This window comes from Pantherophis guttatus, chromosome 3 (genome assembly GCF_059756535.1).
Source record: "Pantherophis guttatus breed Tessera chromosome 3, ASM5975653v1, whole genome shotgun sequence".
Classification (NCBI taxonomy): Eukaryota; Metazoa; Chordata; class Lepidosauria; order Squamata; family Colubridae; genus Pantherophis; species Pantherophis guttatus.
The window spans coordinates 61,959,810-61,979,288 of record NC_142065.1 but is presented as its reverse complement, the minus strand read 5'-3'; the positions used below and the strand labels follow the sequence as shown (position 1 = coordinate 61,979,288).

Sequence of the window (19,479 nt, the reverse complement as noted above, 5' to 3'; positions counted from 1 at the left end):
TCAGAAGCCCTCCAGGATGTTTGGACCACACTCTTTCAATTCATACTTTGATGCCATGTTCGTCCATCCATCCTTTCTCATGGACATGCACAACAACACCTCTTGGAATCACTTCCTTTGGGAAGGTTTTTCTTTTGAATATTAACATTGGTGGCAATTTGGTACCGTCTGCACAGCAGGACAACACAACCATGTAATGTGTTTTGTCATGTTCTGAGATTTTCATGGTTATGCTTTTGGGACCTTTCACATCAACACTCCTATTTGATGGCACATCAAAGGTTAGTGGGACTTCATCCATATTCCCAATCTGGTCAATTTCAAATTTATTTTTCTTCCTGGAGTCTATCACAAAAGTATGAAAAGACAGAATCTTACATTCATACTCTTATGGCATTCTTTGCGCAATTCTAGTTTTGGTGCGCATAGCAGGGCCATACACTTCATAAATCTGAAGCATCACGATGGTGATCCAGTAAAATCCTGAATGCCTTTCTGTGTAGCAATGCGTTTGGCTTCATACATCACCATTTTTGTGATGACTGCGAAACCACTGTTCCGGTGACTTGTGATCCAGTCTCTCAAGTATTCCTCTAACTGTGGCCACTTTGCAGAAACCCCATGAAAGTTGTGCTTGCTTTTATCCTTTACCTTTTGCAGCTGTTCCACCTGTTTCCTCCACTCTCTTATCATTTTTTCAGTTGGAGGTGGCCCAAAATGTTTCTCCGCTGCTCTGTTTCCATGCTCCTGAGCATATTTCATGACTTCCAGCTTGAAAGAGATTTTGTATGCTTGCCTTCTTGGCTTTGAAGTTTTTTCTGCAAGAATGAACAATATTGTGTCCTTTATAACAATGCAGAGCACTGTAGCTGAAACCATGTACATTCATACGCGCACACTAGGATAGCTCATTATGCCCCCGCCCTAAACTATAGTAACAGTAGCAAGCTGAGAATTTTAGGACATTGGTGATTTGTTTCCTCCCTAACCCTAATCTTATACAAACAAGTGCTAACCCTAACTTTAACCCTAACCCATTATATACAGGTGCTAACCCTAACCCGTTATAAACAGATGCTAACCTTAACCCTAACCCAGGGGTCTTCAAACTTGACAGCTTTAAGACTTGTGGACTTCAACTCCCAGAATTCTGAGACTTAAAGTCCACAAGCTGACTGCTTTAAGACTAACCTGTCAGGCAGAAGCTTCTTCAAGCAAGCAACTTTGGGACGGCTCCTGAAGGCAAGCAGCAGCATTGGGGGAGGTTCAGCTTCAGCTCCTAAAGGCGAGTGGCGGCATTGGGGTGTGTGGCTTTGGCTCCTAAAGGCAAGCAACGGCATTGGGGGGGGCGTGGCTTTGGCTCCTAAAGGCGACGGTAACATTGGGGGTGGTTGCAGTGGCTTCAGCTCCTAAAGGCAAGCAGTGGCGTTGGGGGGTGGGTGGGTGTGGCAATGGCTTCAGCATCTTACAGGCCTCTTTCAAGTGGTTTCCTTGTCAAAATAGAAAGGGAAAAATGTAATTCCCCAGTATTACAAAGATCTCTTCCCAATTTCCACCCCAGGTTATACAGAATGTAGTGGGCTAAATGGAATCATTTCCAGCAGACCTCTAACTTCTGCATGCTTGTTTAGGACTAAGAAATTAATGGGTATTGAAATTAATGGGTATTACCACAAACTGATTGAAATTAATGGATATTACTACAAATTAAGTATATACAATTTTATGCTTTCTGAGCCCAGATTTTCAACCTTTTAAAAAAATCTCTATATAAAGTTTTGTATATGGAACAGAAGATTAATTTATCTATATTTAGATGGAAGATACTGTATGTTTACAACTCAAATGCCTTATTTTATAAACAATTAAGTTTAGTTAGTCATTAGGGGCATATTGAGAAACAAATAGGGCACAAGTACACATTTGTGATGGAAAAGTATCTGGGATTGGTTTCATTGGAGTTGGTAACTATAGCTGATAAACTACGGAAGATGGATAGTGTACAGGATTTTTGTGTGGTTACAATCTTTTTTACAATCTTTTTTCAATTTTTCATTTTGATTGGTGTGGTCTATGTAACCTTTGTCATTTACCTTTTCAGTAAATATAATGACATTTCTCAATTAAATAAATATGAACTATAAGTATTGCCATTTATATTTATACTTTTCTATAGTCATTTACCATGTAAAGATTAAGTTTAATGTAAATAGTAATTTATTATCCAGTCTTATATATATTGACTCTGAGTAATGATGTGACAGAATTCTGAAATACCATGAAACACATGTAAAATAATTTTCAATGTAAGGCTGTTAATTAGAAAGAATAGTTGTATTTTAACATCCTGTGCTCCAAGAAGAGTTACTAAGTTCAACATTCAAATATCAAATATTCTGATTTTGGATGTCCTTTTCCTGCATTGATTCGTTGTTTATGAAATCCACATATATCTTACAACTTCAAAGTGATTACAGAATGGTAAAGTGGAAGATAATGTATAAACTAATCTGTAAACTAAATATTGTTTTGCAAAAAATTCTCCTTTGTAAAAGAAAATTTCCTCAGCGCAAAGAAACAATGTTATATACCCTATAATTTATGTTGTAGTTCAGTGTCTGAAGTTTATGACTATTGATGGTTGGTTTGATTGTTTATTGAATAAAACTATATTTTATGTTTTTCATTGGCAGTGTGGAAGAACAAGTATAAAAGTTGAAGTTATTGGATTTGGAATGGTGCAGTTATATAAACAATGGATTGAGGATTATAATAATTTATATAGGCGTTTGTTCGCTCCCCACCACCACCTCCACCCTCATTTGTCTATGCTTTGTGCATACCTTTGACCTGTGTCGTCCCACTGGCACATTAGAGGAATACTGTCACCTTACCTGTGAAAGAGGTGAAAAATATGCCCCCTTACCAACATAGTGGGACTTCCTCCAAATTAATCAGCTTTTCAGTTAGCAGATGTTTTGTATACATGTACAGGCTTAGAAACTATTGTTTCTGGATTTTAAAAATAAGATTGATGCCTTGGATAATAACTCTGAGTATTTTTGCTTTTCTATGAAGTAAGCTACACAATAATTCAAATTTAAGATTTCTTAGTTTGTTCTTTTGGCATCTTGAGTGAAACCTACCTCTATAAGATTTCAGATAAAACCTTACATGATACAATGATATGTAGGAATGACCTTGAGGGACAAAGGAAAGAGATGCTGCCTAGGGAACAATTAGACAAGAGAGGGAAGAGGCCCCCTCCTCATGGTTTAATGATCAATGGAAAAAAACTTGGGAAGGACCCATCCTAATTGGTCAGGCTAAAATTGATGGCAGGAGATTTGAGTCTTGCAAGGTTCTGTTAATTTAGCCTTAAAATAATGTAGAATTAGCTCATCTAGTCATTTTTCCTGCCTGGATTACCTAGGACGGTGATATATGTTCATAGGGACAGTGGGGAGGAGGGAATGGTATGTAATAGGAATATCCTCAATTGTCCTCGTATTTTATTTTTCAGTATTTTACTTTTCTACATTTAGGCATGAAAAATAAAATGCACAGGTACAGTATATGCGGTACCTTGTTCAATAGTAGTAACTGTGAGAGGGATCGTGGAGTCCTAGTGGACAATCATTTAAATACGAGGCAGCAATGTGCTGCAGCTGCCAAAAAAAGTCAACATAGTTCTAGGCTGCATAAACAGAGGGATAGAATCAAGATCACGTGAAGTGTTAATACCACTTTATAATGTCTTGGTAAGGCCACACTTGGAATACTGCATCTGGTTTTGGACGCCACAATGTAAAAAAGATGTGGACTCTCAGAAAGAGTGCAGAGAAGAGCAACAAAGACTGGGGGTTAAAACATATAAAGAGCGGTTTCTGGAATTGGGTATGTCTAGTTTAATGAAAAGAAGGACTAGGGGTGACATGATAATAGTGTTCCAATATCTAAGGGGCTGCCACAAAGAAGAGGGTGTCAAGCTATTCTCCAAAGCACCTGAGGGCAGGACAAGAAGTAATGGATGGAAACTAATCAAGGAGAGAAGCAGCCTAGAACTAAGAAGAAATTTCCTGACACTTAGAACAATTAATCAGTGGAATAACTTGCCTCCAGAAGTTGTGAATGCTCCAACACTGGAGGTTTTTAAGAAGAGATTGGACATTTGTCTGAAATGGTATAGAGTTTCCTGCCAAAGCAGAGGGCTGGATTTGAAGACTTCCAAGATTCCTTCCAACTCTATTATTCTATTCCAGTGTGCGCATGCACAGAGCTGCCAAAAGGCAAGAACAGTTAAGACAAAAGGGACAACTCGGGAGTAGGGCTTGGTATGATTGGCCCCTCCCATAAGACATAAAAGAGGAGCAAAGTCATGTGAGCCTTTGCAGGAAGCAACTTTGTTCATTCTGGTCAGTTAAATTTTAAAGCTCCATTTTGACTGTGCTCCGTGTGGCCTTGCAAAGATAATTGCCAATTAGGTCTTTGGCAGCGTGTCAAGCGAGATAAAGGTGGGTGCTTATCAGCCTTATCCCGAAGGACTGTGGCAGAGCTCTGTCGGACTCTTTACAAACTATTTGTGACTCATTATGGACTGTGAATGAACAGAATTCACAGCCGTTGAAATAAAAAGTGGGTATTTGGGACTAATTGTGTGCTTTTTACTGTCTCAGGAAGCCTAGGTCAGAACATACACAAACTACAATAAATTGTGTTCTCAAATAGAATGGGTTTCTACTGGATAGCCTTTTTTATATATACATATAATAATTGAGATCTTTAAGTGACACGTGTACCAGTACTTCATATATTTACAAAAAGATACAATATTGAATCCAATGCACATAATAATTGAGAGTGAGCTTAATTAAATACAATAAATAAACCTAGGAAATGCAGACAGTCCTCACTCACTGACTGCAGTTGGGACCAGCATCTCCATCACAAAGTGAAGTGATGCAGTTGTAAACTGAAACATGATTGATGAGATTAGTTCCAGCTGTGCTCAGTAAGTGAATCACCATGGTCATTGAATATGATGTCATATGGCTGCTTCTTGTGACTTTCTGCTAGCCTCCCCATTGACTTCAGTTGTCATAAGTCAGCTGTGAAGATTGAAAATGGTGGTCATGTGACCCTGGGATACTGTGACTGTTTAAATGTACAGCTGTTGCTAAGCACTCAAATTGCTATCATGTGACCACAGGGGATGTTGTAATGGCCACATGTTTGAGAACTGGTTAGAAATCTCCTTTTTTAGTGTTAATAAGCAAGAACTGCCTTGCATAGGTAATTATAATATCTTTTCTTTTATAAGTACTATTAAGGGATTTATTTGTGATTCATTGTCAGAGCAATTAATTAAAACTAGATTAAATTTTATCTCTACTTTTATAAAGTAATGAAAATGAAATTTCAAATTTGGATTTGACTATCACACTTTAATCTTAATGTATCTCTAGGTATTTTGTAGAAATCTATATGAAATTAAACAGTTTTATGCTTTGCCTATCTACAGGTAGTCCCCAACTTATAACCATTCATTTAGTGATAATTTGAAGTTACAATAGCACTGATAAAAAATGACTTAAGACCATTTTTCACACTAGTGACCATTGTAGCATCCCCATGGTCACATGATCAAAACTTAGGTGCTTGGCAATTGACATGTATTTATGTTGGTTGCAGTGTCCTGTGATCATGTGATCATCTTTTATGATTTTCTGACAAGCAAAGTCAATGGGGAAGCTAGATTCACTTAATAATGTTACTAATTTAACTGCAATGATTCACTTAACTGTGGCAAGAAAGATTGTAAAATGGGGCAAAATTCACTTAACAATTGTCTTGCTTAGTGATGGAAATTTTGGGTTCAATTGTGGTTGTGAGTCAAGGACTACCTGTATATTGTTGATCAGTTTATTTTCATTTAATGCAATTATTATTGACATTGGCAATGATCATTCATTTTAATAACCACAAAATAAGTCTAAACTTAAACTACAATTTTATCCTATAAATAACAGAATAACAGAGTTGGAAGGTACCTTGGAGGTCTTCTCTTCCAACCCACTGCTCAAACAGGATATTCTATAACATTTTTATATCATGGCGACCAACTGGATGCAATATTCCAAGTATGGTCTTATCAAGAAGGCATTATAAAGTGGTATTAACATTTCACATGATCTTGATTCTTTCTATTGATGCAGTCTATGACTGTGTTAGCTTTTTTCAGTGGTGGGATTCTGGGGGTTCTAGGGGGTTTGGTTCGGTGTGCTGCGGGGCCAATAAATTACAAAAAAACACCGAACCCTTTGTTAAATTGCTGGCTCACCCCGCCCCTTGCCCCGCCCCTCCGCACTACTATTTATTCCCAATAAATGGGGCGAGCGAGCCAGCAATTTAACAAACGGTTCGGTGTTTTTTTGTAATTTATTGGCCCCGCAGCACACCGAACCGTTTGTTAAATTGCTGGCTCGCCTGCCCCTCGCCCCGCCTCCCACCCGCGCGGCGCCAGGCTACCGTAGCCAGGGGTAGGCAATTGTGGCTCTTTTACAACCTGTGGCCTTCAACTTCCAGAATTCCTGAGACAGCTTGGCTGTCTTAGGAATTCTGGGAGTTGAAGGCCACAGGTTGTAAAAGAGCCACAACTGCCCACCCCTTCCTAGCCTGAGTCGCTGTCTGGGATCCACGTGGGCTGCCACATGGTTCCCCACCGGCTCCAGACGCAAGAGAGCAGGATGGAGAAAGCAGCTTCCACGCCTTCACTCACCCTCACTCTCTGCTCTGTTGGATCGCCGGCCGTTCGCTTACCCCGCCCACTCCCAATCTATTGCTGCCTCCGGAGTCCCAGCTGATGGCTAGAGGAAAAAAAAACTGCTTAAATTCTTGCCGCGGGGCTTCAAAGGGCCGTCCTATAGCCAGTAGTCCAGCCGAACCATTTGTTAAATTGCTGGCTTGCCCCGCCCCTCCGCACCACTATTTATTGCCAATAAATAGTGGTGGGCAAGGGGCGGGCAAGCCAGCAATTTAACAAACGGTTCGGTGTTTTTTTGTAATTTTATTGGCCCACGGAGCTTCAGCATAGGCTAATTAGCCCCTTGATTCTATCGGCCTCCCGGCTCTCAGCTGATTTGTCTCAGCTGTTTTGCTCAGGGCTCTGCTGCTTCCTTGCAAAGAGTGCAGATTTTTTCCCCCCTATCTATCCTGAAAAACGAAACAGAAAGTAAAAGCCTGCTTTACTGTTGCTGGAACGTTGGAAAATTAGGCAGGCAGATTTCTTTTCTTTTTCCTCACCAAAAAACGTTGGTGCAAACTATCTTTAGTGGAAAGGTAGTTTTCCCTAAAGAGGTAGTTCCTCTTTAGGGAAAAAGAGGAGAGTTCAAGATTTTAAAACACAAAAGAAAAAAAGCTCTATTTAACTAGGGAATTGTAATAATTGAGATACTATTAATTGTATATTTCTGAAAGCAGAAATGGTTAAGTTGTGGTTTGGAGGAATATATGGGGGAAATTATTTGGTTTATTATTATTGGTAAATATAATTAATTGATTTGTAAGAAATTGGATTGCATGGAAATAATTGGAATATTCATGTTCATATTGATTAATATACAAAAAAGGTAGTTATATAACTAATTGATTTATATTAAAATGTTGAATTTATATTAAACAACTAATATTACATAATTAACCAATGTGAGGATGGATATAAAAATAGATGACAATGGGAAGGGGTATAATATAGAATAGAAGGGAAAAATTGAATTTGATTAAGATTAGAGATGAGGATGAAGGGTAATATTGGTTTTTTACAAAAATAGATGAGTAATAAATATGGCAAAAAGGAAATATAGAAATTGTAAATTTAATTGAAATGATTAAACACTGTTTAAATTTGTGAACTGGCCAAATACTCTGTTCAAAGAAAATACATTGTATGTTTGTATGTGTGTTTCTAATTATTGTTATTTATTCATATTTGTTCTCTTTTATTCTTTAAAGTTTAACAATTCATTCTTTATCTTAATATCTTTATATTTGTTTGGGGTTGGCTTTCTTCCCTTTCATCTTTTTTATTGTACAGCAATCTTTCTCCTCAAACCTATCACCTCTCTCTTTTCTTTCCTTCTTACTTTCTCTTCCTCCCCCTCTTCTTCTCCTCCCTACTTCCTCTTCCTTTCTCCTTCTCCTCCTCTCTTCCTCTCTTACCCTCCCTCCTATTCTAATTTCCCTTCCCTTCCTTCATCCCTCTCTATTGCTGTATCCTTTTATGCATATGGACTACTCAGAGGGCTGAAAAAGTTATTTCTGACTGGTCCTCATACTTTTGACCAGTCCTCGAACTTACGACTGTCCTCACATTTTACGTTTTTGCCCTATCTTGTCACCATAGTGAAGAGAAGCAGTTGTGAAATGAGTGACATGGTTGTTAAGAAAGCTGAACGGGCATAAATGTGAGGATGGTCATAAGTGTGAGGACCGGTCAAAAGTGCGAGGCCCAGTCAGAAATGACTTTTTTCAGCCCTCTGAGTAGTCCCTATGCACATAGCCACGCCCACCCAGTCACATGACGAGCTAGCCACGCCCACCCAGTCACGTTACCAGCTAGCCACGCCCACCCAGTCACATGATTGCCAAGCCACACCCCCAACTTTGCCACGCCCACAGAACCTGTTGTTAAAAAAATTGAATCCCACCACTGGCTTTTTTGGTAGCTGCACCATACTGGTGGCTCATATTTAAATCATTTTCTACTAGGACACCAAGATCCTTCTCACAATATATAAACATAAATTATAGGAAATTCAATTTCACTCCTTCCCCCAACCCCATGTAATGAATATATTTTCTAAGACTTTCCTTTCATGTTAATAGGGATTTGATAGTAAACCAATAACTTATTTTTCTTAAGAACTATTTTGACATTCTTAGTATTTTTATAAATATCAAAGAAAGGACAAAACTGTAATTTCACTGCATTAATATTAATAATCATTTATCTGCCAGGAAAACATTTAAATATCACTTGACATTTGCAGAGAAAGATTAATGTTTAATTTGCTACAAAACCTGAAATACATTGAAATTTTAAAAAATGCTTATATATTCGGTAAAGTGAAATAACAGGCAAAGGCTACACTCAAAAACAGTCTAATCATAAGAAAATACCAAAATATATTAGTATGTTTTTAAATGTCACTTTAAAAATACCAGGAATTTATGCAAAATGAAGGGTGTGAAGAATACCACACAAACCAGATAGCATTTTCAGTTGGAAAGAGAAAATGAGAGCTTCCAAGGTGGTGCATTTAAAGTAACATGTGGAAACTCTGATCTTCTATCAAAAGAATTACTAATATAATTTTTTGAATGCTATCCGGACATATAGTAAATTGCATGATTTTATGTGTTTTCAACCTGGTAAACTGGAAAACCTTCCATTTTATGTATTCAAGTAGAACATTAGGCTGTAAGAGAGACATTTCTAGTTAATTTATTACATGGAATAAATTTAAGCTTTGAATATTGCACGTTATCTCTTGGTGATCTCATATAATCCTATGTTCTACCAAATTGGCTACTCAAAAAAGTTATCCAAGTCAGCTCTGCTCTTCTAGCTGTATTTCTGTTCAGATAGTTGATCACTGTCTCATACTCATTATTTATAGAAATAAGTAACTGTTTCACCCTCCCCGCAGTCACATGATCACAATTTGAGCACTTAGCAGCTGGTTTGTATTTATGACTGGTTGCAGCATCTTGCAATCACGAGGTTGTGATTTGCTATCTTTTTTACTGGTTTCTGGTAAAAAATGTTCACTGTGGAAGCTGGATTCACTTATAACAACATGATTTGCTTAATTATTGTAGTGATTCATTTAACAAACACATAATACAAAATACAGAATAACAGAGTTGGAAGGGACCTTGGAGGTCTTCTAATCCAACCCCCTGCCTAGGCAGGAAACCCTACACCACTTCAGACAAATGGTTATCCAATATCTTCTTTAAAACTTCCAGTGTTGGAGCATTCACAACTTCTGGAGGCAAGTTCCACTGATTAATTGTTCTAACTGTCAGGAAATTTCTCCTTAGTTCTAGGGTGCTTCTCTCCTTGATTAGATTCCACCCATTGCTTCTTATTCTGACCTCAGGTGCTTTGGAGAATAGCGTGACTCCCCTTCTTTGTGGCAGCCCCTAAGATATTGGAACACTGCTATCATGTCACCCCTAGTCCTTCTTTTCATTAAACTAGACATACCCAGTTTCGGCAATCGTTCTTCATAAGTTTAGACTCCAGTCCCCTAATAATCTTTGCTGCTCTTCTCTGCACTCTTTCTGAGAGTCCACATCTTTTTTACATTGTGGCGACCAAAACTGGATGCAGTATTCCAAGTGTGGCCTTACCAAAACATTATAAAGTGGTATTAACACTTCACGTGATCTTGATTCTATCCCTCTGTTTATGCAGCCTAGAACTGTGTTGGCTTTTTTGGCAACTGCAGCACACTGCTGGCTCATATTTAAATGGTTGTCCACTAGGACTCCAAAATCCCTCTCACAGTTACTACTATTGAAAGAGGTACCACATATACTGTACCTATGCATTTCGTTTTTGTTGCTGAAATGTAGAACCTTACTTTTTTCACCACTGAATTTCATTTTGTTAAGATAGCACCCAATGTTCAAATCTGTCAAGATCTTTCTGTATCTTGAGCCTATCTTCCAGAGTGTGGGCTATTCCTGCTAGCTTGGTGTTGTCTGAAAATTGATGAATTCCTCATCTAGTCTGTCGTCCAAATCATTGATGAAGATGTTGAAGAGTACTGGGCCTAAAACAGAGTCTTGGGATATCCCACTGCATACTTCCCTCCATGTAGATGCAGTTCCATTTAGAACTACACGTTGAGTGCGGTTGGTCAGCCAGTTACGAATCCATCTGGGGTGATGCTGTCTAAACCACATTTTTCTATTTTATCTAGTAGTAGGTTATCGTCTATCAAAGGCATTACTGAAGTCCAAGTAAATTATATCAACAGCATTCCTCTGGTCCACTAATTTTGTCACTTTGTCAAAGAATGCAAAAGATTAGTCTGGCATGATCTGTTTTTGACAAACCCATGTTAGCTTTTGATTATTACTTTGTTTGCTTCTAGGTGTTCGCTGATTCGTTGCTTGATTATTTTTTCCAGAATCTTCCCTGGTATTGAGGTCAGGCTGATAGGTCTGTAGTTTTCCAGTGCGTGCTCCAGGATCTTTGAAAGATACAGTTCAGTGGTTCTGAGATCTCGTCTGCCAGTTCCTTCAGAACCTTGGGGTGTAATCCATCTTGTCCTGGTGATTTGAACTCGTCTAGGGTAGACAGGTGTTCATGTACTATTTTCTTCCCTATTTTAACTTGTGTTCCTAGTTTGTTTTTTGTGGTGCTGTTTTTGATCGGTTGGACTGTTTTTTTGCCTTTGTGTAAAGACAGATGCAAAAAATGAGTTAAGTAGTTCTGCTTTCTCCCTGTTGCTTGTCACCTTCTTGCCACCTTCTCCCAGCAATGGACCAATGTTTCCTTGACTTTTTTCTTGTTTTTAACATGCTGAGTTCAAACAGGAATACCCAGTTCTTATATTTTCTAGCCCCTAATAGGGAGGAAAACAAAAAATTCAAGGTTAGTCAAAGCAATTGCATAATGTATATATATGATTTTATTTATTTATTTATTTGCTAATTTGCTGAATTCTAATATTCAGCCATTCTAAATGGCTTACAAAACAACAACAAATTTTAAAATAAAAGTAACACCCCCAACTTATAGACACCCCAGAAACCATGACAGCATGGTTTCTGTGCAGTAAATTAAATCTCCACATCTCCAAATGCCTTCTTAAATAGCCATGTCTTTTCAGCACAACAATATGGAGGAGAATTAGATATGGAGTAGCATTCTTGCCATATCTTTTGTCTAAAATATGTATTTGATTCTCTTCATTTTATATATTTTTTAATATTACAAATAAATACAAATAAAAATTGATTGGAATTCAAGAGAGGCTCTCTAAGATGATACTTTTGAACAGAACTATAGATCTCTAAAATAACTTTCTGTTATATTACCTGCAGTGAAAAATCCAGTATTCATTATTTCTTGTAATAGAAAGTTCAATAAATTTTCAGTATGTTTGAAAGCATAGATTTTTTAAAAAGTTTTATATGGTTATCAATAATTTTATTGCCTCTATGTTGATATTATTATTCCTTAGATAAAAAATGAAAACTGGCAAAATACTGACAATATTGACAAAAATACTTTTGAAAAATTATTTGATAGTGTTCTGGTTACTGCTACTTATTTTGAAGAATAGATTACTGGGACCTTTTAGTTAAAGGTTTAAGTCTTTATATACGGGTAATTTTGTTCATTGTGCTGCTTGCTATTCTATATTTAGTTAACCCAAAATTATATTCTAGAAGCAAGGCACATAATACTTGGGTGTTTTAAGTAGAAAAGAGGGCATCTGACCTTTTGTTACTAATCTGTGACAGGTGCAACCTATTTTCTTCCAAATAGTGTTAATTTACATGTGCAAATCATCCTTTGAAATGTCTATTCTGTGTAACCACCACAGGGGAATTGATCATCGTCATGAATAGTGTAATGGGTAGCTGAGAGAGATAATTACTGATATTTCAGCACATTCGTGACTGCAAGTTAGTCTTTGAAGTGCATTTTTGTTTTCACAGCTTATTGCTAGAGCAAAGTTAGTTATTCATTGCTGGCCAAAAACAAAAGTGTCTGTAAAAGTTTGTATATAAGGGACAGCACATTGTTACAAATTAGTTTCCTTTACCATTTCTGGCAATCTCATTACAAAGTAATCGTGGCCTGTTTTGAAGTGCACTTCCTCTGGGACCAATAACTGTAAATAAGCAGGGCTGCAAGCTGGCTGATAAGTTGTTGTTCTGAAGATAACAGTCCTTTTTAGCAGTGTATTTGACCTTTTCTTTTATATTGCCTGAGGCTTGTCTAAGACCCTCAAGGACTATTTTTTTCATTTTAAAATTCTCTGTAGAAAAGCACAATGTGTGTTTTAAGAAGATTTTAAAATTGCTTAATGTATCTAATTTTTTTTTGTTGCATTTTTATGGTAATTGTTTGGCACATATAGAAACTCCAATTAGCATTTTATTGAAACAGGATTTCATTGTTTATGACATATAGTCTTTCTGATTTGTTTTAACATTTTATGATGGGCTGAGAATATATTCAGTATTTTTACTCCTTTTCTTTATATACATAATTCTAAATGATATCCACTTTTATGTCATTTTATAATTGTACATGAAATAATACAGTAGCTTTATATAAACAGCTAATGCGATTGTGAGCAGCAACTGATGAGTGAATAATGCTAAAAGTCAGCCTCTATGACTTTTTTATAATATAAATATGCCTTATGAACATAAATAATATTTAAAAATAAATAGCTGTTGAATATTATCTTAGAAACCTTTAAAATAATAGCTTTTATTATATTAGAAGATTAAGACATTTTATTTACTTCTCTGAAGGATGAACTTTTTTTAAAAAAAGCCAATACTTTTTAGGTACATTCATGTACAGTATCTCAAGACTGCATGGATGATTCTAATAGCTTTATTATGGTCTCATTATAACTAAAATGTGAAAATAAGATGCAGACAAAAGTTTAAAATCCCAGTGTAAGCTGAAGAGTGGTTCATTTAAAAATTATTTTAAAACTTTGTGCCTCAAGTAATACTTTGTGATTATGCAGGTATCTATCAATTTTGACCAGGGTTGTACAATCCATTTGAATTTAAAACATTTCTGGTACTCAATATTTTAAAAGCATTTCAACTTTGAAATTGACCTTGTTTGAACTTAAAACACTTGTTTGAAAATCAAGGGACTTCTGTATTGATCAGAAAAACCTATTTCAAATTCAAAATAGAGCATTTAATGCTTAAAATATTTCAGATTGAAAATATTCTGTAGATCCCCAATTTGAATGCTGTATTATTGCTACGAAAGTATTATATAATTTAAAACTTGAAATAATCTAAAACATACTGAACATATGTCATTTCTCAGATATTCTGCTACTACTGAGGATATATTTCACTGTTTTGCATTTGTATAGAATCTGTTTTTAGTTTTATGTATTTGTATAGTAATCCACTGTGCTTCCAAATTGGAAAAACTCAGCAGTGTTAATGAATGTTATTGTGCAACTTTTCTTTCAAGTAAAAAGAAAAAAGACAGAAGGACCAATAGCAGAAGATTTTGGGGGGTTGGGTAACAGGGAAAATTGTATACAGATAATCCTCAATTTACAACTACAATTGAATCAAAATTTCTGTTGCTAAGCAAGACAGTTGTCAAGTGAGTATTGCCTCATTTTACAACTTTCTTTGCCCATAGTTGTTAAGCAAATCACTGCATATATTAAGTGGTTGTTAAGTAAATCTGGCTTCCCCCATTGACTTTGCTTTAACCAGATGGGAAGGTTACAAATAGTAATCACATGATCTTGGAACAGTGCAACTGTCATAAATACATGCCAGTTGCTAAGTGCCTCAATTTGATCACACGACCATGGGGAAGCTGCGACAGTTGTAAATGTGAAAATCAGTCATAAGTCACTTTTTTAAAGTGCTGTTTTAACTTTGAATGGGTCATTAGACCCTTGGTGGCGCAGTGGTTAGAGTGCAATACTGCAGGCTACTTTTGACTGCCAGCTGCTTGCAATTTGGCAGTTCAAATCCCACCAGGCTCAAAATTGACTCAGCTTTCCATCTTTTCAAGGTGAGTAAAATGAGGAGCCAGATTGTTGGGGGCAGTATGCTGACTCTGTAAACTGCTTAGAGAAGGCTGTACAGCACTGTAAAGTGGTATATAGTGCTATTGCTATTAAATGAATAATAGTAAGTCAAGGACTATCTTCATAGAGAAGTGTTAATTGACTTTCTCTCACATCCATAACATTCTATATATGAGATTGGATAACTGATTAACAGAAGATCAATCTAGAAGTAGCAAAAGAACCAAAAGGGGATTACTAAAGTTCCAGGAAATTGTAATAAAATCAGAAGTTTTGGAGAAAAGGAACTGTGTAATCATTGAACTTGTCTGACTGAACACTGGGAAGCTCCACAAGTAAAGTATCTTATGGTTTATGGAACAGGGCACTTTGCTGTTTTTTGCTTACTTTCTCATCCTGTTTTTTTTTCCTTTTGAAGTCAGTTTACTGCACCTCATCTCCATTATATTGAAATATTGGATCAATTCTTAAGCATGTTATAAAAGAATATCCCATTTTAATTTATTTCCAGGCACTCTAAAAACTTAATACGGCATCTTTATTTTTTGTTATTATTATACATAGAATTTTGTGAACTCACAGCTGCCAGTTTTTAAATTGTTGTTGGCCTTCATACACTACACATACATACACATACATTAATTTCTTCTCAAGGACCTAGGACAGTGATGGCGAACCTATAGCCATATCAGTGGGCACGCCAGCTCAGCTCAGCTCTGGCATGCATGCACATGCCAGCCAGCTGATTTTCGGGCCTTCTGGGCCCACCAGGAGTAGAGAAACAGGCTGTTTCCTGCCTCCGGAGGGGCTGGGGGGGGGGGAAGGCCCATTTTTCTTTCTTACCTGGCTCCAGATCCTCTCTATGCATCTGCGGAGGGCGAAAACAGCCTTTCCCACTCCCTCGGAGGCCCTCCAAAGGCCTGAAACTACCCATTTCCCAACTCCCGGTGGGACAGGAAGTGATGTTTTTTGCTGTCCCAAGCCTCCAGAGACTCCTAGAGAGGCTTAACACATTGTAAGCCGCCCTGAGTCTCCGGAGAAGGGCAGCATATAAATCAAATTAAAAAAAAAAATCACTTCCTGTCCCACCGAGAGCTGGGAAATGGGCCCTTTCAGGCCTCTGAGGGAGTGGGAAAGGCTCTTTTCACCCTTCCCAGATGCATAGAGAGGATCTGGAGCCAGGTAAGAAAGAAAAATGGACCTACCGGGCCATCACGTGCCAAGAGCGGGGTGGGGGAGGGGGGTTGCACACGCATATGCAGGGCGCATAGAATTATGGGTGTGGGCACCTGCATGTATGAACCTCCCCCGCCCCCCCCTCTCCTGGCACGTGATGGCAAAAAGGTTAGCCATCACTGACCTAGGATGTCACACTGTATCACCATAGTATATGTGTGGATCCAAGCAGTATAGCCTTTTGCAATTGCCTGATGAAAATTTTGTCAATGTGCAGATTTTCTAAGTGCCATCCAATATTTTCTGGCAGGTACCCAGTGTACCAATAATTACTGGGACCACTACAACCAGTTTATAATATAAACTTTCAATTTTGATTTTCAAATCTTGATACGTTGTCATCTTCTCCAATCCTCTACTATGCCCTGGAATGGACACATGAATTTTCCACACTTCCTTCTTTTCAACCAAAGTTAAATCTGGAGCCAAGGATACTGAAATACATTGGTCTGAGTAGTCCTGTCTTGCCCTTTATTTTATCAATGACATATTCATTTATGAAAGAATGTCATTTGTTAAAAAAATGAACCAGTAACAACTTCTGATTCGCACTTTTCTGCTAAAGTAACCACAGGAAATGCCTTTTGGTTTCAAATGCAAAACTGCTGGACAGCTATAGTGATGAAGGGAGTTACTGCCCTAAAACGACAATCACTTTAACTGTATTTTAGAAAATGAAATGTGCTTATATGGTCAGGTAGTACAGTGGTCCCCAACCTTTCCAGTTTGGCAGCCCAGCATGGGGGGAGGATGTAAGCAGCAGGCGCCCGCCCATGCACACAACTCCATTTCACTCATGCAAGTGGAGAGTGCTTGTGCCTGTGCGTGAATCTCCACTTGCACAAGCGGAGGTCATTTGAGTGGAGGGTTCTTGTGCTCCTGCACAAAGCTTCCCTCATGCAAGTGGAGGACGCTCATGTGTGAAGCTCCATTTGTGTGAATGGAGCTTCACGCATGCACGCTTGTCCATTTCTTTTGTGGCCAGTTTTGAACAGGCCGCAGCCTGATAGTGGGCCACGGCCTGGGTGTTGGGAACTCCCGAGCTAGTATATTTGGGATAGCATACAATTTTATTAGGTCTTTTGGTTAGTTAACCATGATATTGCCATTGAGGGATTTTGTGGAAACCATAACCTCACAATTTGTTTTGCAAATGTTTCTAGGGAACCTTGGACGTGTTGACCATATTACTGAATTTGAATATGATCTTTTCATCAGACCAGACACATGTAATCCACGTTTTCGAGTCTGGTTCAACTTCTCAGTTGAAAATGTAAAAGAATCTCAGGTAGGCACCATTTATGTTGAAGATTTAGATGTATTATTGTTGAAGAAATAACAAATTATTTGTAAACTAGGGAAGCACTTTGCTGGTTGTTTAATATAAGTGTGTTGTAGTATATTTGTTTAATCAGATTATACATATTAAGTTGAGAAAAGTTTTTTACTTCATATGATTGCTTGGATTACTTTGGCAACCTAAAAAAATACTTGAAAGCCTAAAATATCACTATTATTAACTTATTGTTCATAGTCTGTTATAAAGCAGTTTCTAATCTTGATCCTTTTGTTTGCTTATCATTTATTACCTAGGAGGAAAGAAATGCTTCTGTTGAATGTTTTCTTTATTACACTTCAAAAGGATTTGGTATATGTACTTTGCATATGCTTTTATTTCATTTTTGTCTTTTAGTTGTTCATTTATATTGAAATATAATTTCCATGTTGGTACCCCATAATTAACAAATATTCTTTTTTACACAAAGCGTGTGGAATGTATTGAATTTGAAATCTTTCTTATCTTGCTTTATTGATTTAGGATTTAAAAATTTTGCAGCCATATCTCATTGGAACGTCCAAACAACCATTTAGCTACAGATGGAGTACAGTCTTCCATTTACAGGTAGTCCTTGACTTACAACCATTCACTTAATGACTGTTTGACCATTTCTCCATTGTGGGTGGAGACAGCAGCCAGGATGGGTTGTACTCGTCTGTTCAGATTGATGGACTGAGTCTGTCATAGCTGTTAAGTCCTGCCCTTGTTGCTGGGAGATTCTAGCTTTTGACTCAGTCCGTCAGTCTGGACAGGCGTGTGGGACTGTCTCTCTGGCTATTTCTGCCTAAATTTCTAGCTATCCTTCCCATCCTTTCACATTCTTGATTGTCTTCCTGAATTTGACCTGGATTGTTATTTGGACTGCGATTTCTCATTCTCCTCAAACAGTAAGACTTTGGCCCCAGTAGCTGGCTTTGCCAGTTGTCTGGGGAAATTTCTCTCAGCCTTGTGGACTTTCCCCTTTAGCCCAACTATCAGATCGGCTGGTCAGGGCTGTTGTGGAGCTTCGCGCTCCCATGGGGGAGGGCGGAGGACTTTGCCTCAATTTTGCTTGGTGCTTCGTGATCCTGAATAATTGCTGGTGTGGAGCTTCGCTCTCCCCTGAAACGTTGCTGGGCGGCCATTTTGTTTCTCTAAAGGCTTTGCTGTTCTGACAGCATTTTCCGGCCACTTGGGGCTCTTTCTAAATTTGCAGCTGGCACTTTCACTTACCACAGCCGACTTTCGCTCTGAGTGCTGCAGGCCAATCGGGCAATGTGACTTCCCCCCGACTACGTTACTTCAATAGTGGCAGCAAGCCCCAGCGGAGCTTCGTGCTCCCAGCCTTTGAGTTTTGGCGCCAAAGCCGATCCAGTGGGGGATGGCAGAGTGGAGCTTCACGCTCCCTATGACTGCACGTTTCGTGCCACCGGCCTTTGAGCTAACCGCAAGGTCTGTAGCGGAGCTACACGCTCCCAGTGACAGCTAAGGGCTAACAGCAATTGGGCGATAAGTCTCCTTCTCGGAGCAGCGCATTGGTTTTGCTTGACTGACAGTCGAGTGCCTTTACCATTTGGACCAGATTTGCCCGGGCATTGTGCAGAGCTTTCGCGCTCCCGTTTCTGTCCCATTGGCACTGCACTCCATTGCCTCCAGTCGCACCTTTCTACCTTAGCGCTGGTTTGCAACCCTTTGTGGGCTTCCAGGCTTCTGCCTGCGCCTTTCTGTGCATACTCTTCCTCAACCTCTGGAAGAGCTTCGGGCATCTGGGACTACTCCTTGACCTGAGGTGACTTTGTCAGTCTACGTGGGCATAAGCTGCTGACCGTTTATATATTACCATGCCAAAGACTTTATACAAGTCAAAGCATGGTCGAAGGCGGGACTTTCTGAGAGTCTCTGTCAAGGGGACTCTTCAGTCAGAACGGACCTGGATCCAGGCCATTCCACCAGGCCTGCTAGTAGCAAGTCTTCTCGGCCTCACCATAAGTCCACCTCACATTCTACCCCCTCCCTCACTGAGATTCGCAGGGATAAGGTGCTCAAGAAAATATGTGCCAAGGCCAGCGGGCACCATTCTATGAC

The 19,479-nt window shown here is 38.5% G+C and overlaps 1 protein-coding gene across 3 annotated transcripts in view; it reads left to right on the top strand.

The window, feature by feature from the left end:
- LOC117664199 (AGBL carboxypeptidase 4) overlaps positions 1-19,479 on the top strand; it is an 836,143-nt gene that overhangs the window by 18,345 nt on the left and 798,319 nt on the right. For all 3 annotated transcript variants that reach the window (XM_034415043.2, XM_034415044.3, XM_060689907.2), the window contains exon 3: positions 17,240-17,364. In XM_034415043.2, the coding sequence (XP_034270934.1) occupies positions 17,240-17,364 (125 nt within the window). The remainder of the gene's footprint in view (positions 1-17,239; positions 17,365-19,479) is intronic.